Source organism: Atractosteus spatula, chromosome 4 (genome assembly GCF_055471065.1).
Source record: "Atractosteus spatula isolate fAtrSpa1 chromosome 4, fAtrSpa1.hap1, whole genome shotgun sequence".
NCBI classification, from domain to species: domain Eukaryota; kingdom Metazoa; phylum Chordata; class Actinopteri; order Semionotiformes; family Lepisosteidae; genus Atractosteus; species Atractosteus spatula.
This window is the reverse complement of record NC_142709.1, coordinates 58,449,271-58,475,360: the sequence shown is the minus strand read 5'-3', so window position 1 is coordinate 58,475,360 and position 26,090 is coordinate 58,449,271. Positions and strand designations below refer to the sequence as shown.

Sequence of the window (26,090 nt, the reverse complement as noted above, 5' to 3'; positions counted from 1 at the left end):
TATGTATGATATAAGGATCACCGGTTTATACAAAGCTTCCACAAGTGTTTCTAACATAAAACAGGAGGCCAGATATATAAGTAATTGTGTTTTGTCCCTATGGGACTAAAAGGTCTTTCATGCAGCCAGCAGCAAGGTGAATTAATTACAATTCCATTTGCAAAGTAGAGATTGTAAAATGCAGAACTAGTAATTTTAGTCAGTGTTTGTAATCAGCTGTAACTGGTCTGAACCTTTGAGGAATGAGAGAAAGAACAAAGCTTCTTACTCTTCACACATCTTCTGAACCTGAAATGGATGCCTGCTGCACCAGTACTGAGAAACATGCTGAAGAGATTAAGCAATGGCACAGAGCTAGGTTTAATAATTCGAGAAGAGAAAAAGTGAAGAAATACCAGTGAGACATACTCCCTTTAACTGTTTTTTTTCTATTTTTAATTTTATACTCACTCGAATTTGGAATCGCCAGTTCTTTCTTTGCGTCTCAGCTCATCACAGCAACAACTCCTGCTTTACACAGGGATAATGACACACTGCCAGCTCTGCAGTGCCTTAGTGGAGTGTTGGCACCAATCTCAGGAGAGTCTTGGACTGAGGTACAGTAGCTACAAACCTATAGGCACCCAAGAAGTCACATGGGTCACTGTTTCGCCAGGGAGAGCCCTGGCTGACTAATCCCTACTCTGTCCTGAGGGCACTCTGCCAGTTGTGTGCTTGTGCTTGGGCAGCCTTGGTCACAGTCAGCTGGTGGCATGACCCCTGGCTCCAACCTGATTCCACACACTAGAAGGCTGACACACATCACTTTTCACAGCACAAACAGCTTTGGGAATTGATGGGAGGGTTTTCAAAACTGAATCGCTGCTCGTAGCAGTTACACAAGAACAGTTATTGTGATTTTAAAAGTCTGCCTGTTATCTCGCTCTAAACAAAACCTATTGCCAATGCTACATCATTTATTGCAGGTTTGTCAGGGTAGTTAACATCCTGCCTTGTGCATTATCCCGTCTTATTTCTCATAGTGTACTTTCATTATATACACCACAAGAAACACACAGCTGTTTCCCACTCCCAGGCATTCTGTGATTGGTCACATTTAAAAAACAAGTACTGGAGGTTCTAGCAGACCATCTGCAAAAATGGGAAAGAAAGAAGAGACATTAATGTCTGAGACAGAATATAATTAACAGATGATTTCTGCAAAGGGGTTACATGATCTGAGTTTTTACTAAAGTACACTAAGCAGTGCTTTTTGTGGTATTCTAAATGAGATGGATGGAATGATGAATATTTTCTATAATGAGGGTGCATTGAAGGAGATGGGTAAGATATATAGCATTTTAAAAGTGAAAGGAGTCTAAGTCCACATCACTGGTTTTCACGATTATGGTTCAGGTTTATTGCTACACATAAACAGATATCTTTGTACATAATTTAAATTTTGCAACCCTGTTTTAAATTGCTGGCTTAATCTCAAAGGCCTGTTTAATGTAAGAGTGACACATCTATTAAAAACCACAATAAAATATTTAATATCTGAAGAGAGAGCTTTCTCTGTTGTGACACAAAAACACAGTTACAGATGGCTGCCAGCCAGAGCCACACAAGAGAGCAGTAGCTATAAACTGTATTTTGCAGTTTGTCTTTATTTTTACCACAAAAAATGGAGAGACAGTTAGTCCTGTTTTGCCAAACATCCCCCCAAATAAGCTGCTTTTTTCTGTAAAAAAATAAATAGTTCACTATTGAGATGTAATTCTAAAACAAGAATTATCATTGGACACCTTTTTTCTTGATTAGCTTAATATGTGAAGACATTGAACGTTTTTGTTTCAGACAGTGTTTGCACACAGACCTGTTAAGAGATGTTGTTGGATACATGAAAACTCTGTTTGGGTACATGAGCCCTGGTTTCCTTCCTGTTGAGAGAGAACCTTTCCAGTGTTGGTGCCTCCTTGTTCCTAAATGAAAACACTCTCTAAGCAGGGTTTTGATCAAAGATTCATCACTCGGCCCCTCACTGGAAGTAAACTTAGACCTGCAGCTGATGGAACAGCTAGAAGCAATCTGAGAAGCCCCAGCACTCTCTGCCTGCACATGTTTTTAAGTGATGCTCAAAACAGTTTTAATTGCTGTACAGATGCATTGTCTAAACAAGCAGCTAATGTTCCAAGCTAAGAATGACACTTGGCTCGATCCTCCTCCACAGTTCAGACTGCAGAATTGTGCAGGGTTTTTATTTTTCATCACTTGGTATATCTTATATCTTAGTTGCATAACATGCTGGAGTCGATTTAATTATGATTCTGTGTTTAAACACCTATAATCCCTCCTGGAACAAAACAAAATCCCCTACTTCCTGTGGAACAAAATGTATAACTACTTTTTTGTTTCTGTATTAGTCACTTTTAATTTATCTTTTTAAACATTCAATTAATTTTTAGTTTAGAATCAATAAGCAAAAAAGGTATTCAAATATCTGCATTATATGTTCATTCAGCACCTTCACACAGCTGTGCCGTAGTATTTATGTTGAATGGTTTTTGTAGAAAACCACCCTCAGAGCAGTGAAAAAGCACCTTTTTATTTTTGAAATGTTAAATTCATATGCTTTTCCTGGAATGTATCCAAATAATCTGAACTCAGGGGACAGTGCCTTCTGCGTTCCACTCCCTCCCCACACTCTGCTAATATTAAAACACTGCATTCTTGTTTCCACTTCCTGTCACAAAGGCACACTTCCACACAAGTTAGGCAGACATCTTAGAACAAATGTATTAAGCTGTGATTTTCCATAAGTTCCAGAAGACATTAAGCTAAAAAGACAAGCTTTGAGAAAAGGCTTTCTTATCCTGAAATTGTTTAAATCAATTGCAATCACCAGCAGAGTTTACTGCCATGCTCATTTCAGCAGTGCAGACTTCTTGTCTTCTTTCTTGTTTCTTGTACTTTTCAGCATGGAATTAACCTCTACTTGTTCATTTGCAGCTCTCACACTGACACATTGCCTTGCTCTAAATTGTTAAAATCCGACACACACTGACATTACATTTAAGTGGTCTCATTTTCATTATACTGTAGGTCTTCTTGGTTGAGTGTTAACGATACTCCAAATTGCAAATACTGGAACAACAAATAACTAAATGACCCCAAAGAACATTTTTTTAACTTCTTGAGCTGGATAGGAATAATTACACAATCCTTCACCCTGTACTCTCGTAATTCATTTCACTTTTGTGTGCAGAAACATACCACTTAAATTTGTATGTAATCAGCTGTGCTCTAATTGACTACCGCCTATGAAAAAGATTACTGACATCTCAGGAAGAAGAGCTGATTACGGGTGCTTGTTAAGGGATAGCTGCTGCTTGAGAGAATGAGCAGATCAATATTTGTGTTAACCATGCTAGACCTGGCTCCAGCTTCTGCAGGGCAAAATCCACCTGTAATGCTGTTCTGCACAAAGTGGCCAGTCAGCCCCAAGCCTGGTTGGTATCATTCTAATAACCATGCAATTACACTATAGCAAAATAGGGTTCCTGTTTAACGCAGGATGATCACCTGACCACTGTTTTCTTCTCTAGTTATTGATACTCCTGAGCAAAACCTGTTGGGTGAATTAACTCGATATTTGGTATATATCACTATAGTGGCAATTACAGATTCCTGCTGAAACCAAGATATTAGCCTGGATAAAATTTTGTTTTCAAACCATGTATGCTTTGGGATTCACAGCACCAATTGAATTGAAACCTGGAACACTCAATCACATTAAAGCATATTGTACACCTACAACGGGACATCACCTGCTTAGCAAAATGTACCTTGTAGTGCTAACTTCTCTTTTTCAAAACAGTTTACTCTAAACTTGGAATCATTATAGTTACAATTACAATACAGACAGTTCAGTACAATTACACTGCAAACTGCTACTGTACAAAACCTGTTATGGTCACGTGGTTTTGTAGTATTTCATGATACTGTTTCTTACTTGGAAGCTTTTGAAACTGCTTGCAGTTTTCTAGTATTATATTTATTGACTGGGAGAACCAGCATATTCAAGGTGCCTATTCAAATAATTAATGAAAACTGCGCTGTAAAACAATCATATTTGTCACACATGCAAAAGGGACCAAGGTAACAGATACGGGTGGAGAATGGCTTCTACATGTGGTCTATGTAGAAGTGTGTGCCCAAGGTGGCTTGTGTGCTAGAAGGACAGCTGCTTGAAGCAGGTTGGTGTCTAATGAACTTGGCCATGGAGGTCTGCTCTCCGGGGGCTAATTCATTCTTCCATCCATTTTCTAACAGCTTCTTCCAGTTCAGGGTTGCAGGAGAGCCAGAGTCAGTGCCAGCAAGCAATGGGCGCAAGGCAGGGTAAACTCAGGAGGGGACGCCAGTCTATCACAGAGCAGACACACACTCATACCTGAGGCCAATTTTCCCAGAAGCCAATTAATCTACCAGTATGTCTTTGAACTGTGGGAGGAAGCTGGAGCACCTGGAGGAAACCCATGCAAACAAAGGAAGAACATACAAACTCCACACATATAGCACCAAAGGAATCTAACCCAGGGCCCCAGCACTGCAAGGCAGCAATGCTAACCACTGCGCTAACATGCCACCCAGGTCTAATTCACAAAATTGGCTCAATATCATGCAGTTTCCATAATACTATTGAGTAAGCCACCAATCTTGAATACCTTTCTGACATAAAACACAATATTGTGAGTGTTTTATTTTGCTATTTTGTTCTAAAATCCTTCAATTGACTTACAGGTATGAGTATATGTATGGGTTTACAACTGACCTGTCTACATTTTATTTTTAAAAGGGTGGATGTTGATCCTGATGAAGATATGAAAGTGGAGTTTTCTTATCAGGTAAAATATGGGTCATACTGTATATATGTTTTTAGAACATTTGTAATATGTGACCTCATACCAATATGGTAAATATTTCAGATTAAGAAGTGGAATTCATATGTATTTTAGTGAGTGAACATAAGTGTGTACAAATTTGGCTTTCTATTTATTGTAATTTGAGAAATGTTCTGATATATGACATATTGCAAAAAATGAAAGAAGTCCTTACGCTCCATTGAAGTATCACAGCAAATGCTGTCTGTTTGGTTTTAAATGTTGTCCTCTCAGTTGTCCTGTTGTCCTTCCAGTAGCGGAGATTCCTGTCTAAATTGTTAGGGGTTTTTGAGCCTCTGTTCTGTTTCATCCGCCTGTTTGACCTTGATTCGATCATTATCTGCAGAGCAGCATAAACTATTCTGCTAGCTTTTCATGTCTTAATGGCATTATCAGTGGAGACAGCAAAGTATGATATCTTGATGAAGGGAGATGAAATCTATTGAGTTGAGTCCACAGACTTTTCAAATGCTAATGTAAAGTGCAATAGTGCATTGAAAGGCTTCCTCTGAGGGTTCACGCGTATTCCTTCTCTGAGACAGACTGCACATAGGCCACTTGTGCCACCAAAGTACCTGTCCTGAATTGGGCTTTCTTATTCATGAAACAACCAGGGTATCTCAGCAAAGGTCATTAGATATCACTTATTGAAGTCAGGTATACTTTACACTCATTTCCATTCCTGACTCACTGCTCAGAGCAGTTAGTCTTTGTCTACGTCTCCTAACAGCCCTTTTATACATTTATTTTTTTTCAGACAGCCACTGAGGGACTGGATGCACCAACCACACAGCCAGACAACCCCTGGCTTCAGAGAATATGGAACAACTTAGATCATAAGTATCCTTATATTGTGTCTTTGTTTATACATACGTAAGAGGTAATTAGTGAAGAAAAAGAACATCGACCAATGCTTCAAAGTAGCTTAGTGTTGTTGTTATGATGAAATTCAACAAACGTGATGGCATCTTGTTGCTATGGAGCACTCATATACAGGGCTGTCTCGGCATCTTGTCCACTGTGAATTCCCACAATTGTGTGTTATCATAAGTGGGTCTCCCAATGTCTCTAATTTCCAGGGCAGAGGGCAGCCACCCTCATAACCCTTTTGCTTTCCATGACAGAATTTCAGGAATTGGAGACTCATTCTCAATTCCTGGACATTTTCAAAAGTTGAGTAGCTTGGCTGAATACATAAGATATAAAAAGGTGAAACCCAAATGCACAGGAGGTTCTTTGTGCTTTTCACAAATTGGGGGTTATGCAAGTTAATAAGGACACAGTAGAACAATAGGGATAGACTCATAGTAAAACAGTATTGCACAGTATATTCCCATTTATTTTATTTAGCTTTCTCTTATTAGTAAGATAATGAAGGCACTGTACCTTCAAGCAGTAGTCATTAAACTGGTTGCTACATTTTATAAGGCTATCTGTTCTGATGTTAAGATAAATACTCTCAAAGGATGACTTGCCTGATCACACCAGGTCCGGTTTCTGTCAGTTCTTATGTCTCTCTGTCTCTCACTCTTGATCTAGCAGGATATACATTCTGTATTAGTCTCTGCTTTGCCTGCGCCAAGAACATACAGTATCTACCATCGGTTGCTACAGGTCCGATGGTATGTAGAAATATATATTTTCTTTTTTTAATGTCTTCCAAGAATTTAATTTGTTTTCACACTTCACACCGTCTGCTGTAGAGAGAGCATCACACAGCTTGTTCGCAGAGCCCATTACTATTGTTGAACTTAGACATCTCAGCGAGCTGAGCTGGAGTGACTGCAAATCTCACTTCAGCTGACTGAATAACTCTACTATGCACCATTGATAAAGTAAAACAACAGATGAAACTGTACTCTACATATTCTTACCTCCCTATAAAGAAAAAAATAAAATCAGTGAAGTAATGACATTAGGATCACACCAATGTTCCTCTGAATGTGGTATAATATTTCACATTGAAGCTGAAGGAAGAATCTTTATGGTATGTAATTTGCATCTGCTTGAACTGTGGTGAAAAATTCAAATTACCTAGAAATTATGGCTTATATTCTGCAGAAATGTCATGCATTTTTAATGACAAGGACAACATAGTCTCCCATTCAGTGCTAATTGAGAAAAGTGGTAAGAAAAAAAGGCATATTTCAGTTTTAAAGAAGAAAAATAAGTGGTATTTCTCTGCTTCTGACTAACCTGCAGTATATAACCATTCTTGTCATGTGCCCTCCTTTCTGTATTACATGTCACGACCTGCTCTAGAAACAGAGAAGCAAAAAATAATATATTATCCTGTGTTAATTAGTCTTTTTTTGCTAGATTATTATACTTTGTAAATGTGGGATTTTTAATTTCAAACATATGTTGTCTTTTTATAAATCTTTACCAAGATAACAGTGAATGCCCTAGACATCCAATGAATAAGTGATCCTAAGAAATTGGTGAGTACCACAGCACTGGAGTTTGGAGCTACCAATTTTTGTCACTTACATTACAGGTGCACTTACTATTACTGTCCTTCCTCCACCTCTTAGAGAAGGAACTACAGGTGCCCATTAATCCGAAAGCCGATATCTGATGGGAATTGCAAGAACAGATACAGTATATACCAGTTTGGTCAGAATCTTGTAGTCTCAAGTAGTCTAACACTCAGCCCCTTTCTTAAATTTCATATTCTTGTACAAACAGCCTCCACTGACCTTGTTTGAAGAAGATTTTGTGTCTGTCCCAAACCACATTTAACTACAGATGCCAATATTACAGAGAGTATAACTTTCAGATGTGTGTGAATTATTTCTCAGAGTTAAGCAAGACAGAGGGTCAAGTATTTGCACCAAGACCATTGTCTGCATAGAACCAATGTTTTTTTTCTTAGGGGAAAACAGAATGTACCACTGTTCATTCCTCTGGTAACATACAGGCTTAAGATAAGTGTTCACTTCTCCCTTTTTTCATCTCCCAGAAGGTTTTGATTAACACCATCTGTCCCAGTTGGTCTGGCCCCATTCATATTCTAGGGCATCTTGTCCTGAGTTACCATAGTAACTGCAGCAAGCACTGGTTCAGTGAGAGGACTGGCATCCAAGGCTTTAGTGCAGAATATGTAAACTGTTCAAAAACATGCAATTTCCAATTATCAGGAAATACAGACCTAATATTTATACTTTAGGCTTATGGTTATGTTGATTTTATTTAACCCCTTCATAATACAGTATATAATATATACACTGGAAGCTGTTCATCTGATTATGTTTTGAATATTTTATACACAGTTATTCTTTAGAGTTACTCCTACATGCAAAAATATGACACCATCTTAGCTTAAAATAAAATAAAACCTTAAAATCAAGAAGATTAATACACAACCTAAAATAGAAAACTTAGGTAATGTATCCTAGGTGTCAGTAATAACTTTTAAATTATAGGTTTGTTTTCAGCAGCTTTTGTGCACAGTATTCTGCTGTAGAAGGTTCTTCTAATAGTCTATTGTTCTATTGTGCAGATAAACCCATAATTTCCCAAAAAACAACCCTATAATTTTTATTCTAGTTCCGATAAGGACTGTATTGCTTTTACTCTCGTTTTGCTTTCTGATTTTCTTTTCTGGTTAAATAGAATTTGAAGGAACACCTACCAAAGTAAAATGATGGTGTGCGAGTATTATAGCTTTTAATCTAGACCCCAATGTAAGTGAGCAAGAGAGATGTGTTTCATTGTGACTTTTACAATCTAAAATTCATTTGAATTTAACAGATAAACATGTGTCTTCATGTTCCTGTGATTTTTTAGTTTCTGTTGTCTCATACGCTTCTGGTAAACTTCATAGTTTCTTGAAATGAATATTGCTTTACAGCCTTGTGTATGTTTCTATTCCTTTTCTGAAGAAGTTGTTCTGAAATTTGAAAGCTAATTAATCTGAGTGACATACTGTAAGAGTCACATGTACATAGTAAGGTGTAGAAGTCTTCTGGGCTTCTATTCAAATCCTTATACAGAGTATGTTTTCATAACAGCCCCTGTTTAGAGATCCATCAAGAAAATAAAATGTTTATCACAGTTATTACAGAAATTAAGCAATTATTTGAAATAGGCATATTGAAACTTTATGAAATTGTGCAAAATTCTTATCTAGAAATAAGTCAATGTATAATTGTAGCCTGGTTACTGACAGATCAAGAAAGAGGTTTGTTGAATATATTGGTTTAGTGCAGCTTGTCTTGGATTTTTATTGCTTCTCTTCAAAAGGAGAGGTATTCTGTGTGCCTGCTGCACGAGAAAAAAATTAAGGGGGAATTGAGCTATTCATTCCTGTTTTTCACTCTGAAAAATTAAAGCTGTGCAAAAGTGTTGAACATGGGATTTGACCCACTTTATTTTCCTGTAACACTGTGAGGTTTTTTTTTTCCCCAAGGATCTGAAGAAACTATACTGCATGTTCTGAAGTGAATAATCCCTAATGTTCCTGAGCTGGACAAATATTTTTAGATTGTAATCTGTCACTTGACAAAAATATTCAAAATGTAAATTGTTCCTCTGCAACAAAACAACTGGGGTAAAATTGTGTTGTTTTGTATATAACAGTGTGACCAATTGTGGTAAGGCTGTAGTTTAGATGTTCTCTTAAAGGGGAACTGCAACGCTGTTTTTATATTTTGACTTTAGAAAGAATGAACATTGATGAGTGCATTTCACAGTGCAAATGTACACAGTAACTTGTAAAACTTCCAATTTAAATCACAAAATAAATTACATTTCCAGGTATGCACAGCACCATGTTCTGTGACTCGGAACAAGGCAACAAAACATCCTGTGATGTGGCCCAATGACATTGTAAAGGATCAGGCTTGCAAATTCATCTTTAAATCCGATAGAAATATGGCTTTCGACGTCAACATGGTTTTGCCAATAAATGGAACTTGTTAACTTTCAGTGCATAACACATAGGAACATTTCTGTGGTAAAATATTTGCTGCACCACCTGTACTTCTTCACTTGTACATCTCATTTCATTGGTCATTACAGTGACTAGTGAGCAGGAAGGGCCATTTAACGTCACAATTCACACAAACTCTTACTCTCACTCATTGTGAGACCAGGGGTTTTCAACAACATAGCGACTTACAGTCCTTTCACAAAGTTCACGATTCTGTGCTTAATTCAAAATTTGTTAAAAGTTTATATAACACCAATTAATTTTTTCACTGAGATTTAATAACCAGTCTGAGAAATTGGAACTGCAGCTCCCCCACACAAAAGAATCTAGATCAGGTAGGCTTCCTGGAATAAGAAGCTCCAAAGAATCCTAGAGGGAACAAAGAGGGGAGGAGTTAACCAGGAAAAAAAGAGGGGCAGGAGTTTTATTTCACTGGCAGATACTGTAACGAGGGCTGGGTTGGAAACTGACAAAGGTGGCTGATATTCCACTTCCCAAATCCCTTAGATATTTATTGATAGCAGCTGAAATGGCTAAGAGCTCATTCTTTTGCAGATTAAGCTACAGTAGATGTGTAGTAGTGCCAAAATAATGATTGCTTCTGCTTTGCAGCATTTTTTCATACCAGACTAGTCCAGACTGCAAAATAAACATACACTTAGAGCCACAAGTATTATATATAAAGCAAAGCAGCCGATGAAGTTATTTTTAATTATTGCAACTAGTAGCACCTGAGAAGACTGGTGCTACTAGAGAAGTCCTGAGAAGACTGTGGAGGTGAATCTACAGTATGTATATAAGGCACTAAACTGACTGAGGCAAGTAGATTTCAGCCTTCAGTTTAAAAGCCTTTAGTCTAACAGTTTTTTTTTTCTGCAAGGATATCCATAATTACAGCCTCGACTGCGCTGTTGTATATTGTCAGCAGTACAAATAACTGTTGATCACTTGTCTTTCATACCATTTATTTGGGAATACTGCTACCTTGGGTGGATAACTCGCTGCTAGGAAGAACTCTTTTCACAGTTTTTCTCTGAATCTAAAGAAAGTTTGTTCAATTAACCCATTATCTAAAATATTCGAGCCTATGCAACAAAATCTTGGCTGTGCTTTGGTCGAACCCAAGTGATTTCTCAGCTGCCGATATGTTTAACTGCACAAATGATGAGGAAATGATGTTCTGCCCCAGGCAGGAGAGAATATGAGCTTCAGGATACCATGGTAACTTAATCATTGTGCTTTGTTCTCTGCACTTTCCATACAAACAAAAATCTAAATGCTTGTAAATGTCACTGTAGTGCTATTGTTTGTGCTTCACTAAAATGTTTCAGTCAGTAAATCTGTAGTCCAGAAGGGCAAGTCATGCATCGTGATTGTCTAGGATGTCAGCAGTGACGTCCAAGGATAGGGATTGTATAACCAAAATCCATGAGTGGCCTAGGCTGGTGAAATGAAAACAGCGATTAATCCATAATTTAGTGTAGATACATTTGGTCATCCATTCTGGGTCATGTCACTGACCAGCTGTGACTGAGTTTCTTCAGCAGTAGTGCACTATGACACTGCGACTTGCTGGGCACCTGCAGGCTTGCAGTGATGTCAGCGATGATCCACAGTGACTCTCCTGTCAGCCACTGTGGAGCCTGCAGTGTACCTGATGGCAGGAGGGAGTCAGGGGAGCATGTCTCTTTCTCTCCTGTGGTATGCCTTAAAGCCAAATCGATACAGTTGGTGTTTCTAACTTTTCTAGATATAAAAATAAGTTATAATTTTATTTTTAAAAATACACAAAAACATGGAGAAAGTGAGTTTCCTTGTCCTTGCAAGGTGTCAGCTAACTCATTGAATACTTATTTCATATAACATGCGAGTCGTATTTTTGCTTTACTGTATCACTTGAACAGTACCCTAAGCCCCCATCCTCTCCACACACATTTCTTGGAGACATAATGTCTTTGACTCATCTAGTAGCGTCAGCATGACTTCCTGTACTGCATTACTATCTGTTATAAAACTGTACACAGATTAAAGTTGCACTTTTATGGCTGGTGTACTGTGTAACACGGAACCACAGCCTGTCTCTTATGAGTGCTAATTGGATTAAGAATATTCAATATTCCAAACTGAAAGTTGAATGGCAAAACTATTACTTTTCTATGTTTCGGGATGTCATACACTTCCTTAGCTAAAATTAACTAATAAACTAACAGAATATTTGTCCAATAAAATGCCACAGACTAAAATGAAAAAAAATCTGCAGGAATAATGTGCTTTCTTGCTCACCCTCATTCTTATACACTGCAAGACGTTTTTCTGTGGTCGCTTTCACTGATCCCTCTCTTTCATTGCTGCCCCTAAGAAAATTTACAGTGAATTAACATACAAGATTTATTCAGCATCAGCACATTCAGTAAGGTTTAGCATCTGCCTATTCAACAGCTAGGTTACAAGATAAGTGACTTGGTAAATAAATCTATAATGTCAATAAAGGCTTGCTGAGAGCACATATAAACATATTGTAATGTTGATTGTAAAAGACTGATAATATGTCATTGATCCAGGTCAGATTATGCCATTAATATTAAATTACACATGGTTTGGGTAGAATCAGTAATTTAAAACATCTCCTTTTAATCAGCCTTTATGAAACAGTGTTAAAAGCTGAAGGCATGAAATCAAAACTACTTTACTTACACCAGATATCATTACATTGTGTTTTTAGACAATTGGGTTTTGTTGACCTAAAACTTTCATGATCAGGTAGAAAATCTGTTGCTTATTTTACTTTACTACACATTCTGTCTTTTATTTTTTGACTCTGCATTCATTCATCTTCCCATGGATGGATACTTCCAATATTTTTCATTCTTCTTTCTTTTTTATACTTATGTTTTGTTACTCTAGAGGAAGCCCAGCTACCTCAGTTATTACAGAAATTTTGGTACTTTCACTCCCTCAATTCAACAAATATTTTTGTAGTTTTTTAAGTCTCAGTTACAGAAATAATATTTTTCTTTATACTTCAGGTTTCCTTCTTCAGATCTTTAATTGGCATGAAAAGTATAACTCTGAAGCATACAATAAAAAATTAACCAAAAGCTAACATTTTAGATGGCATTTGGAGTTTTTCTCCACGAAACACTTAGACGATCTGATCTTTTAATTAGAGGTCCTGCCAGTAAAAGCAAAAGTAGTTTGAATCATTAGAAGATAAGAGGTCAAACATTCCTGAGAATAAGTACTTTAGATAGAATAGGGACAAAGCAGAGGATGCATATCTTGGTTATTTGGTTATTGGTAGCTTACTGCTCTGTGGATCTCATACAAACATTTTTTGAAGAATACCAAGGAATCAGTGTTTCATGAAATGTTTACTACCTATGCTCAGCAGCACAGAATTAAAACTACTGATGTGAGGCCTTAAGAGTCAAGGTCAAAGGCTTTCAAATATTAATTTGAAAAATAAACTCATTTCAATATTGTTCATCTCTTATAGTTTTAACCTGTGCTGCTCTGTGCATATTATTAATAGGGTATACTAATACTAAAAAATAATGACATCAACAAGTAACATTTCTGAAATACTTTGAATTTTCAGTTTTTCATGATACTTCTTCTATGTAAGCATCGTAGAGAGAAATGTTTTTTTAAGGTGGTGTTTATTTTTTTAACCTCGTTATCAGGCAAGTTGTTCCATCTTTGGATCTTTCATCAGAACATTATCTAACCTTAATCAGGAGCCCTTGATCACGCAGTAATTTGTTATAATAAGACTGGATAACAGGAAGAAAACATCAACCAACAACAACAACTACAACTGTAGTTTTCCAGCCCTAGTCCTGGAAGAACACTTTGTTCTCTGGTTTTTGCTCTGGCTGAGCTCTTAATCACTGGCTAAATCATTTCAGTTTTCTATTGAGAACATATTTGTACATTTGCTTTCAGCTCTTAAAGGTCAAATAGGATTTGTAATTGGTATTAAACCAGGAGAAATTTCAGAATTTAGGTGCTGCAATCATTGAGTTGCACTGAAGCAAAATCATTCACTGTTGGCATGTCTGATAGTGTCATTCTCACCTGCGTCTGTTCATTATGAATTGATCAACTAGTAGGATCTGTTTAGAATGCCCCTCAAAAATCCTGACAGCTCTAGACAGTGCATTTAATAAAAAAAATCTTAACAGAGCAATAGATATCTGAAGCCACTGCTGACCCACTCTGGACCTCCTCTGACCTCCACTCTGCCCCTGTGGTGTGGACCTCTTGCCAAACTCCTGACCAGCCCACACGCATATGAGGTAAGATCTTCATCCATTGCATTGTGTTCTTCCTTAATTTAACACCTTCTAAAGACACAACCTAAAATAAGTAACACCTACAACAAAAAGAAGGTGCCTTTCTGTGTGGAAAATGAGATAGAGCAGGGCTCCAAATCACTTTAGGATTTCAGAAGACTCTGTGTACTAAAAAAGCACATTTTATACATTTATATCAGTATATCTTCTATATGTCTTAGTCAGTGGTTAGTCTAAAAGTGGATTTCTGGTTTGTTCATTCATAACAAAAATTTAGCACTCACCAGCCATATGGTCCAGAATCAAACTTGAGTGATTATCTTGAGTGGCAGCTAACTTATTTGTCTGTCATTTCCAAACAGGCTTCAGAACACCTCAGAGTACTGAAACAGACATCCTTAAGATCCCTAAGGAATTATAAAAATGATAACCATATTAAGGCATTGTGATGGAGTGCCAGTTTCTCACCATGTTTGCATAACATAAATGTTCACATAACGTTTTTCTCTACATAAGTGTGCTGAATCAGAGTTAATTGTTTCAATATTCAATATCAATATACTTGAAAGTCTGCATAAATATTTTTTTTTCCATTTTTACACAGAACCAAGAGCAGTTACAAAACACAGAGACAGACTTCAGCTCTGTTGGGCTGAATGGGGAAAATAAAGGCATGCCAGCTTCTCCTGACCAGAAAAGAAATACTGATATCGAGAAGATCTCAGCATCCACAAGTCTTGAAAACATGCTGGAGGGCGATTTAGGGCTGGGAGGGGTCACAGATTTGTCTAGTCAGTGCTGATTATTCCAAATTTGAAACATGCAACATGCATACACACAATGTATGCATTCAGGCTCACAGCAGTCAATGTACTGTATTAGGAAAGTATTTGCATTAAGGTTACTAAATCCAGAATTGACTAATTCCCTTCAGATTGTTGCTCTGTTAAATCCTTGTCAATTCTTTTTTGTGAATTTTTTTTATGCTGTTCTTGTTATATTATCTTTTGTAGCCTGTATTCAAAATTTAAATTTCATGCTTTAAGTGCACAATGTTCTTTGGTCTTTACTATGGTATACCACAATGGAAATGTGCTATATCATCTCAGCTTCAAATCTCTTTTCTCTCAAGAGGTACTACGTTGGAGAAGAAACATAAAAATGCCCATGGTGAAGTTACCAATCCAGAACATTTCACATTAAACATTGTTTCCCCCATTAAGCTTTATTCCTAATTATAAAGAACTCCAGATTATCACCTTCTGTTTGGTTTCTTATATCAACCAACTTCTAAAATGGTGACTGCTGTTGTCTGTTCCATTCATTTTGTTGTGATTTTAGCAGAATCTGGCCTCTTGTGTTTAACATGTCACAATTTCGTTGACTTAAATGTGAAATACGTCTGATGTTCTCAAGTCAAAACCAAATCAAGCAGATAAACATTTTTTAACCCATACCAAAACACCTTACTCAGGTATAGATTTTCAAAAAAGTAAAAGTGGTTTTTGACACCAGAAAGCAAAAAGTTTAATTATTCCAGTATTGAAGTTCTAAAAACATGTATGGAAATGTAAAGTTTTTTAAAATGCTTTTTAAAATGTTTTCTTGGTACTTTCTTAAATTAAAAGTTATAATGTTTTTGGCAGAGCATGAGCACTTGAAATTAAAAATCCTGTTTGTTTTTTAACTTTGGTTGTTATTTTGAAATCCTGTCAGTGTTTCTTTCAGGCACAAAGAGCACAAGCCGGTTTTACTTTTGAATTTTTAAATTAATGACCTGTTCATGAATCTACAAAATACACATTTTGTCATTGAATAGAAAAAAACCTACAGAACTGTAACTGATTTTGCCTTAGAAGTGGTCTTATGTTTATACAAGAGGGTAAAAAATGTATTTTTAATACTTTTAATCTTGTTTTTTTTATTTTTTCAGATGCTGTACTGAATAATCAAAATATGTATTTCAATAAATAAATCTCTAAATGTTTATTTTGGTACATTAAGCACATGTGCTTTTATGGCATTATATACAATGTGTATGCAGCATAGGAATGTATTCCGTCACTCTATGCATGCAGTCCTGAAATTTAATTAGAGCTGTACAAACAATGTGACTTACAGTACATCCATACACTCCCAGTTGTCTTGTGTTCCTTGTTAAAGTTAAATATTTAATTTGTATGCTGATTTGAAGGCAAGTGCCATAACACCAAAATGGGAACAAAAGGAAATGTGACCCAATAATGTAAAAACAAGTACATTTGCATTCTGGTGTACTGTATGGAACGGCCTCACAGCACTAGACTGTAATTGGTAAAGAACAAAGGAGGTGCAGAATGTGATAGGATTGTATGAGATAGTCTGTCTGATATGACATTGTAGCATCTTATATCTATTTCAGGGAAAGATGAAAAACTCACCTATGCTAAAGGGTGGGGAGGAAGAGTTTTAATGTCACGGTGAATTCTGCTTTTATCTTAGAGACAAGTGAACATCCTGTGAAGGGTGTGATACACAATTTAAATAACTGTCACTGAGAGGTTTCTGTGAAACATTCCTGTGAAAAACTGTGAGCCTGGCCTCTACCCTCTGAAATATTTAACAACCTTCTGAAATATTTGTTTTTTTGATTATAAAGATTTTTTTTCTTGGCCATACCTCTGTATAGTACTGCGGTTTGTTATTAAAAAAATGTCAATGCAGCCAAGAGAAAACAATCCTCAGGTACTTAAAGTGCTTATTTACATGCATAATTATGCAGCTGCTTACCCAACTGTGGAACAGCCTTTGTGATCCAGAAAAAAAGGCAAAACCTTGCATTGTCTGTCATAACTCCTCCTCAACAGCCACATGAGAAAGCCAGATGACAAGCAAGTTATAGATTCCTGATACGACCACTTGTGTAGAAATAAGAGATGTCCTAATTTCTCATTCAAGGAATGCTACCCTAGAGCTCAGCTGCCTCTGCCTAGCCCGGTGAGCTGGCAGACAAAACGTTAAGAGGGTTTAGTAAGTGCTTTTAAACGGATTGGTGGCTAATAAAGATTTATACACTGGCAGCCGTGTTCAAAGTCAAGCTCTGCTTGACCTAATTGTCACAACAGCCTAATTAATGTTACTGGAAACATTACACACCAGTGTTGTTCTTAAGGATCATGCTTTTTACATGGAAAATCCATGCTTTCTTGTGAAATAATGTCACAGACAATTCAACATGCATACCACAGCAGGCTGTTGATGTACCACATTACTGTGCAAATTGCATTCCCTGCATCTTTCTCATATTAATTAACATATCTAGATGGTTAAAGAGGTGGGATAAAGTACATAAATGCAGACTGTTGATAATATAATCCAGCACATTATCTGCAGTTAAAGCTACTAGAACAACGGACTCAAGAGCACAGCCCCTACTTGTTCTATCACGTTAAACTTGTATTTCCGAGATCCTTCACAGTGAGCTCTTAACGCCCTGGCCTGCACGTTTAAAAAAGTACAGCACACAAGCAGTATCCTGCATTCCAATTCACGTATGTCACAAACACCAGAAAAGCAGCACCGTCTCACCAAACGAGTTTTATTTATAAAGAGGCAAGATGGAGAGCAGTATTATCTGTGCTGAACAGGCAGAAGTAAAAAAAAAAAGGAATAAACTCCTCCAATGCCAGTCACAACACACCCACATTAACAACACCAATAGTTAAATTTGTTGTGTATGTTCATTCCACGGCACATTGCTTTGGGCATGTCTCATTATGCCAGTGCAACACAGCACTACAAGACCTGTTGTATTTTCATGTGTTTTAAAAGGAGGTTTATATCAAACAGATTCTCATTTAAATTTTGAGTCCCCAAAAAAAAAACAACGCGTCTTTCAGATGAGTTACTAAAAAGCCCCCGTTTTAGGACTCTTTAGTGTATTGCGTGGTTGGATTTCTTGGGAACGAGTAACAAAAATTAGTAAACCAAGGTAAAAAAATGTTGCTGTGCGATCTTATACATGTATTAAAATACATAGATCTACTACTATTAAGTATATTTGTCCGATTTAACAGGAGCACTCAACATAAACAAAACGACGGCTTTTTTCAACGTCAAAACGTATCTGCTTACATTTATGAATAATCGCTCTTATTCGATAAGCTTTACACTCATTGGTTTCTTTTCGGTTATGGGCTTTTTAAAATTAGTTTTCCAAGGGGTAAAAACGCAAAGCATTGTAAAATTGGTTTGATATTTCATAGCCTAAGAAGCAGCAACTTTACTAACGATTGCAAACGTAATGTATTTGTCGAAAAAAACTAAGCGCATTTGACAGGAACGTGAAGGAATAAACTGTCTCGACTACAAAAATACAAAAACGGAAAACCGAAATGGAAGGGACGACATGGCATATTATTTACCATTAAATTATTTTAAAACGTTTTCATATTGTTTTTTTTCCATTTATAATGTATCTTTACAAGCATAAAAAACGGATTCAACTTGACTCTGATCTGTATGCACACTAAGAAATGCACGTTTTAAGGCCAAGTTATTGCACAACAAAATAATTGCAGACGGCTTTAATGATTGTCTCTGTTAGGAGTGACCCGGCGTACTTACAAATAGAAACAAACAGCTGAAAACGTTATCTTTTTTTGTATTCAAACAATTCTTTCACAACTTGCACTATTACAGACGGTATGGATGTAAAACCTACCGATAGTCATTTGTTTTGTTTTGTGTTTCGGGCAACATTTTGAAACATTTAAAGAAAGCGGTTTTAAGGGTGAACCAAAACATCCACTCCTTAGTGCTAATAACATACATACAGTACATATCTGATCATTTTCCTGTATTTCAAACAAATATTGTGATTTAAGATTAAAGTTACCATTTAAACAGGGTTCTCACTGTCAAACTAAATGCGTAGTGGTCCAATAACACCGCAGTTCTTGAGTTAATAAAAAAACAATACATTCCCGTGTGATTCGCAGATGCATTTAACGGTTTATTTTTTAAATAAAGCTTCAATTTTTGAGTTCCACGAAAAGCAGTGCTCTGTTAAACTTAAAACGTCTATGCACCGCATTGTCTTTGGTGGATTTGTGTTCACAGCCTGGGAACTGTCAGTAAAGATTTGCTCAGGTCTTTTACCTCTCCAGCTGTTCTTACACGTTCGTACCCTAGCATGGCCATTGAATGATGACAGTAGTCCTCCACTTGTTTTATCTGTTGAAAACTTAACACAGTTCTCCATGCACTGGCCGCCTGTGTGGCATTCCTAGAGGAAACGATGAATGGCTTTGAAGATGAGCTAGTACCGCTCGTCATGTTGAGGGCAAACGACTCTATGTCGTGGTTAGCAGACAGATTTACAAAACGGTAAACATTCCGAACCGTTTTAACGGGATCTTCAACTAAATCTTCATAACGCACTGTCATATATTTCCCCTTGAGCCAGTGGGGTGGGTTCAAAGCAGTTCGTAATGTCTTGGAGGTCCGATCGCAAATAACTTCCATCGCCCCGATCGAGTGGTAATCGGACCCTTCTTTTTTGTTTACTTTGTGATTGGGGTCCACAAATGGTATCCTACGAAGTTTGGGGTCCCTGCTCCTCACCACTTGTAAATTTTCACGGATCAACCCGTGCCTCGATTTGATCCTCGAATTTGCCACCGCCCTCGGATCTCTGACCAGGTGAATCACCTTCAGATCTAAAGAGGGGTCTTCCATCAGTGGTGCCAAGACATTGACATCCAAAATGCGAACCCCCTTTATCACCACAGTACTATACTTGAGGCACTCGTCCTCTAGTATCCTCAGGCTCTGCGGGGGGCACTTTTTACACACTTTGTCGTCCACCATGCCCACGACATCCTTCCTAAATGCGGAACAAAGAGGATAAGAGCAGATTACCTTGTTGAGGGTTGCACCGAAAAGCCCGAGAGAAGTAACATTCTTGCCCCCGGGAGTGTTGTACAGCTGAAAAACGGAAAGATCACACCGGTACAGGGAGCTAAGCATATCCCTGGCTGCCCCTTGTAGAGAAACCGCATCCCCCGGGTACAATTTCTGCCAGATGTGCCACATGGGCTCGTACAAGAAGAACACTTCTGGGTTTTGGTTAAACAGTTCTCCAAAAAAAGAAGATCCAGACCGCCAAGTAGTGAGGACATAGACGAGCTGTCTCTTCTTCGCCACGGATGGTCTGTACAAAAAGCGGATATCGGATCTGCTCTGATACGGAGTGCTTCTCATCTGGTGGTTGCACTGCTGCGGTTCTTTAGTCCATTTGTAGTTCGCCAGGTTCAGCATGGTTAAAATGAGCAGTAAAAAGTAGGCTATAAATAAAACAATCCTTTTTCTGCGTAATACTTTCATCACGAGACCTGGATGAGCGATTATTTTGGTGCGATTTCGGTAGGTTTTGAGCTTTCTCCCGAAGCTTGCATCCTTTTCCCAGGGTGCAAACTTAAATTGTTGATAGTGTTTGCTTTTCATTTATGAAATCAAAAGGCGGGCCGTTACATTCCTCTCCTGTTTTCAATATTTAAAGCATGTTATGTTTAAGGTGGATGCACAGCGCGTCTCCACATGCAAAATTCGAAAGCCTGCAGGTTAGATAATCCAGAAAAGATTATTCAACGTCAGATTTACCATCCAAATACAATGCAAAGCGACTGGTTTACTGCAGTGCGCAAGGCTCCTCATTCAACATGAAAATAAAACAAGAATGCATCCATTGAAGTGCAAGTTGTTGCTGGTTTCTTAAGAAAAGACTAAAACGGCCTGTCTTCAAGATACATTAGCGCCCTCCTTACCAGCAATTTGCTGCCCCTTCTGCGCAGCCGAGAGAGTCAGATATATGAAAACGGATCAAGACCAATCGCTTAATGTAGAAAGAATGTTTATTATGGCTACGTACATCAGCTTCCAACGCGGAGTCTGTTCAACTCATCCTTAAAAAACGACCGCCTGCGTGCGGCGCGTAGCTTCAAACCGTACCATTTCTGTTGCAAAATATCTGTTATTTGCCCGTTCTTTTGTGCTTTAGCTCTGTAACTAATTGAAACTGGACTGATTGAATCGGGATCTGAGAAGCAAAGTCCCTCCCCTGCTCTGTTTCAATTGCTGCAGAGAACAGGATTCTCGTTTTAGTCTAGCAGCCAATTGGTTGCCCGCCACGTCTGTCGGTCCCCTTTCTACTCACACACCAGAGCCCCGGGTTAGTAAAACTGCGGTTGGTGAACGTTGTGGTGGGCGCTGGGTACAGGAGGTTGATTATCAAAAATATTTTTGTCTTAATTCCTGATGTTTTATTAAGCACATTTGGAGGTATTGTGCTGACATCTCACAAAAGTAACGGATCCACGAATCTCTAACGTCGTTTGTTGTGTTTTTTTTTCGTTTTTCTGAATAGTTTATTCGATTTTTTAGAAGGAGAACGTCAGTGGGTTGTTTTTCAAAAGTCATCGCAGGATTGTAAAACAATAAGAATACCCAGGAAAACCAAAACCATTTTGTTATTGCTACCGTTCCTTATTATGTTATTGTTTTTTTTACTTGCATTTTGCTACTACTAAGTTCGTCTTCAATACATGTCTCTTGATAATTATAAGTTATATATTTTGTAAATATAGTATGTATAACATGGGCAGACTAAAATCCGAAAAAATCTTAAATTCCTTCACTGCAACTGCAATGGCTGTGGAGCCATATGCCTTCAGTGCTTCTTTTCAATAAAATCTTGTTTTGTTTTAATGTGCTTGTCCCACCTCTCAGTCGAGCTATATTTATTTAGTTTGCTGATGCAGAACTAAAACCACTTTGATGATTTATGGGCATTAAATGATGTTTGACTGTATGTATAACAACAGAATTTAGTTTTAAAAATTCTAATAAAGAAATAAAACGCACTAAATTAACAGAAATTAAAGTTTAATCATCTGTAGCATTGCACTTGACAGAAATCTTTATGAGTATTCATGTTTGTACCAATTGAGCTTCTGGAAATCTACAAAGGCACCAGCTGAGTTTCTGGGATACCATTAATGATACATTTGCATAGTAACATATATACAGTGTGTAACCAGAGATTAAACACAATTCCTTATAATTTCAATAAATACAGTATGTGAAATCTGTAGTGATAGATTTTTTTTTTCTGTAACACGCATACCCCTGGCATTGACAGTTCTAGGATATAACTACTGTAAATATGTGCTGCCCTAAATTTAAAGAAATTTATCAAAATATAAACAGTGCTACTAGTTAATAATTCAGCTCATTCCACTACCATAATCAAATATTTTGGACAGTAGCAAAATCTGCACAAGTTTCTATTAAAAATAGTCAGGTGATTGTGATAAGATTACAAACTCACCTGCCTACAATATTGTCAGACATATTTACATCAGTTCACATAAAGTTAATTTGCATTTAGCTCGCAGCTGTATCTCATCATATATCCACGGCTAAACAAGACTGAGCCCTGTTAGTCCTCAGATGACAGACCTCCAAAGAAACTAGTTTGATACTTGCTGTAAGTAGTGTTCACACACCAGTACTGTAGGTGGCATTTTTTTCCTTCTGGCAACAGGCTTTCCAAACCATTGCCCAAGTGAGTGACTGGAGGCACTGTGCTAGAGGATGTGACAATAACTGAGAGAGTCATGGACATTGAAGATCTCAGCACACTGTTCATTATTGGGGTTTTAACTCAGGTATTCCAGCAAAATTTCATTCTGGGCTGGAACAATATGGCTTTCTTAAACTTGCCCCTTTACTCAATTGGTGAAGCAGTTGTACGTCACTTGTATTTGACATGAAAGTAGTTGTAAGCACTTGTATTAGGTGCAGTGCTTACTTCTCTACCTAACCTTCTGTGTAGTAGTCCTGGCGCACAATGGCTGCTGTGTGTCACCCGGATGGGTGCTGCACTTCAGTGGTGGACACAGTGAGTCCCCTCCTACATGTAAAACAATTTGGGATCTTTTGGGATGAAAGATGCTATCTCAATGCAAGAAATTATGATGATGTGACCCTCCGGTTTTTCATGTTTCACATTGATTCCCTAATGAACGCTTGTGGGAACAACCCGCCACACATACATAGCAAGCCAGATTTGTTTAGAATAGTTCTGCGCTTTTAGTAAGAAATGTTCAAAGTTTTTTCGTTTTTTTCCCTTAAACACTCACCCAAAGGACTGCCTTCCCACTCGGTAGAAATCGGATGCAGAAGGAAATGCCTTCAGGAGAAATATTTGCTAAAAAAAAAACAACAAATCTGTAGAACAACAGGCATTTCAGTTATTGTTCTTTTGGCAGATGTGGTGACGTTTTGCTACACAGGTGTTTAGACATTTATATAATCGAGAGAAGAAAAGGCCTTGATGTATGAGGAAGCTTTTGTATGGTTCCTTGTTCTTAAGTTGGGATCAATGGCAGGAAATGAAATTGAACAAAACATTGAGGATTAAGGAAGTAAGACAAAACAATGAGGAATAACCTTAACTAACAGCCATTGTAGAAAATAATCCAGGCCTCTGTCACTTTTGACAAGATCTCGTACATTCAGTTCCTCAAATCCAGTGAAGCATCAACTGGGACTTGGAGGGAGAGCCAGAGATTTGTGGTTGTCAGACCTTGCCAAAACACCGAGTGGCTCTGTTGCATGTCCCCAATCTGTCTCTCTGTCACTGAAAGCAGCAAATCAGAAGCATATCTACAGGCAGCAGTGTGGAGCAACAGTTAGGATTCTGGACATAGACCTGGAAGGCTATGTGGTCAAATCCTACATAAGACACCGCCCTTGGAGCCTTGAGCAAGGTGATTCACTCAAATTGTTCCAGTAAAATACTGAGCTGTATGCTGCGAATGGGCACAAATGGCTTTCGATAAAAGTGTCATTCAAATTAGTAATGTCCTCCCATGCTGAAACTTTCAGCTGTGTCCTGTATAAACACCCTGTGGGCTCAGTCCTTATCGGCACCTCTGGGGAATGCCAGGTGTTTGCTCTGACATGTCAGGCAGCTTAGGAGCGTCAGAGTTTTGCAGCTTCCCTCATTCTGTAATTCCTTCCACAGCTGTCAAAAACTTTTTTTATAGTGAGTATGTTATGCAGTTTTTTATTATATTTAAGAAAAAATATTTAAGTATCATAAAAATAATTATGTTCTACACATTTATTTAAGATTACATGTAAGAAAATAAATATTGAATCAGTCCTATCATTCTCATCTACTTTGATTCTTATGGGCTTCTTTTGATATCTACAGGGTGTCTATTCATGGGCAAAGTGATTGTAGCCACATGTTTAACAGGATACACAATTTTTTATGATATTATCTCTTCTCTAGCTTTGCATCAGTGTTTAAATCTCTTGTATCAGCAGGCCATGCCACCTTATTTTCTTACATGAAGTGACCTAAACAATTTGTCACATAAAAGTAAGAATAAATGAAAGATTCAGGAATGTAAAGAACTGTTAACAATTTCCATATGTTATGGCAATAACCTGTTATGGCAGTTGCCATATTATTGCTGTGGGATATAAGAAACTTGCTGCACAACAAAAGCAAGTCAGTAATTACATTCAGACCTCAATGCTGGAAAATGAAAAGTCATCAGTTTTTTTAAATCTGCATAGCCAAGAGCTATGAAACAACATAACTGATGAAATAACTCTTAAATGCTAATTAGAGTGCGGCCAAGACTGGAAAAGCATTAAGAAAATTCCTTGAAAGTTATCCTTACAAGAACAGTTAATAGCTCACATGAATCTGGAAAATCGGCCTCAGACAGTCTTTATCAACCTGAATTTTGTTTACTTTTATATCCTACAATATTTTATTGTGTTGTGTATAAGCAATACAATAACATTGTGTAGAGTACTCATTTTCAGAAATGCATCATTATAACATCATTTTTGTAGCAAATACCCACACTAGCAGGCTCAGTACCGGCCGATTCACTGGTAGTGTGACACCAGTATTTCACATATAAGTGGTAAATCCTTCTCTTTCAGACATCCTTCAGGATCTTAGATCTAAGGATGGTCCCCTCTCAGTAAAGACTGCATACTCCCCTTCCAGCCAGTTTCACTTCACTCAACTTCATATTCACTCAAGTCTCCATGGATCCCCTTAAATAAATCAGTCATCTAAGTCAACAAGCGCAGGATCATTTTACTATTGTAACCAAGTAGAATTGTCTTTTACACAAGGACAGTGATGCATTGAACTAACAATTTAATGTTGCATAACCAGTTTTCAATCTTCACTTTAATAAGCACGGTTCTCATTTGCAATGAGATAATGGACCTTTGAACTCACTTTAACCCTTAAATGTGGTAGTTATGAGGAGGGATAGCAACAGTCAATCTTACACAACTCTACCTAATTACCATTATTGTGAAATTAGCTACATACAGTACAGTATACTGAAGCCAAACACCTGCCTTCACAATTGTCTCAAGCATCCCTACTCCACCTTCCAGATACCTCTTGGTTCAATCACTCTGAATAGGGCTAAAGCCTCCTAGTCCTATGGCCTAGTCCAAGCACTTGCCATTCATCACCAAGCACCAAGGTTAAAGTTCTCCCATGCCTTACTCTACCAGCTGATCCTGTTTGGCCAGGGACACCTGTAACGATATATGTAATGAAGTTCAGACGGGTAGCTGCGTCAGCATGCGTAGGCTGCAAAGGAACAAGTAATAGGTTTATTCCATGCTGAAAAAAAAGAAAAAAACACAACATTTCAGCCGTGGAGCCTTCTTCAGGTGTCAATATGATATATGTAATGAATATCTCTTCCTTTCAGAGGTAATTATTCATTAAGAGCAGCTGTGGGGCATTCAACAGGGTTTTTCAATGAGCAGGCAGCAATCCTGGCAGTGCACTGACATTGTATTGAACAGATATGATATAGGTAAATGAATTATTCTGAATAACATTTG

General features: G+C 37.6%; 2 protein-coding genes across 3 annotated transcripts in view; one reads left to right on the top strand and one right to left on the bottom strand.

Annotated features, from left to right (window-relative positions):
* Positions 1–16,132, top strand: part of LOC148836690 (sodium/hydrogen exchanger 9-like) — an 88,963-nt gene extending 72,831 nt beyond the window's left edge. Inside the window, exons 13-16 of one of the 2 annotated variants that reach the window (XM_088914106.1) lie at positions 4,835–4,883; positions 5,677–5,759; positions 14,045–14,150; positions 14,752–16,132. In XM_088914106.1, coding sequence (XP_088770232.1) covers positions 4,835–4,883; positions 5,677–5,759; positions 14,045–14,150; positions 14,752–14,949 — 436 coding nt within the window. In that variant the 3' untranslated portion in view covers positions 14,950–16,132. Of the gene's footprint in view, positions 1–4,834; positions 4,884–5,676; positions 6,542–7,309; positions 7,361–14,044; positions 14,151–14,751 lie in introns of those variants that run through there. The other variant, XR_016090980.1, reaches the window with a different exon arrangement.
* A 1,580-nt stretch (positions 16,133–17,712) lies between these two features.
* Positions 17,713–21,205, bottom strand: chst2b (carbohydrate sulfotransferase 2b). The gene has a single exon (XM_088914109.1). The coding sequence runs from the start codon at positions 20,631–20,633 to the stop codon at positions 19,242–19,244; it is 1,392 nt and encodes a 463-aa protein (XP_088770235.1). The 5' UTR covers positions 20,634–21,205; the 3' UTR covers positions 17,713–19,241.
* Between the last annotated feature and the right edge of the window lie 4,885 nt (positions 21,206–26,090).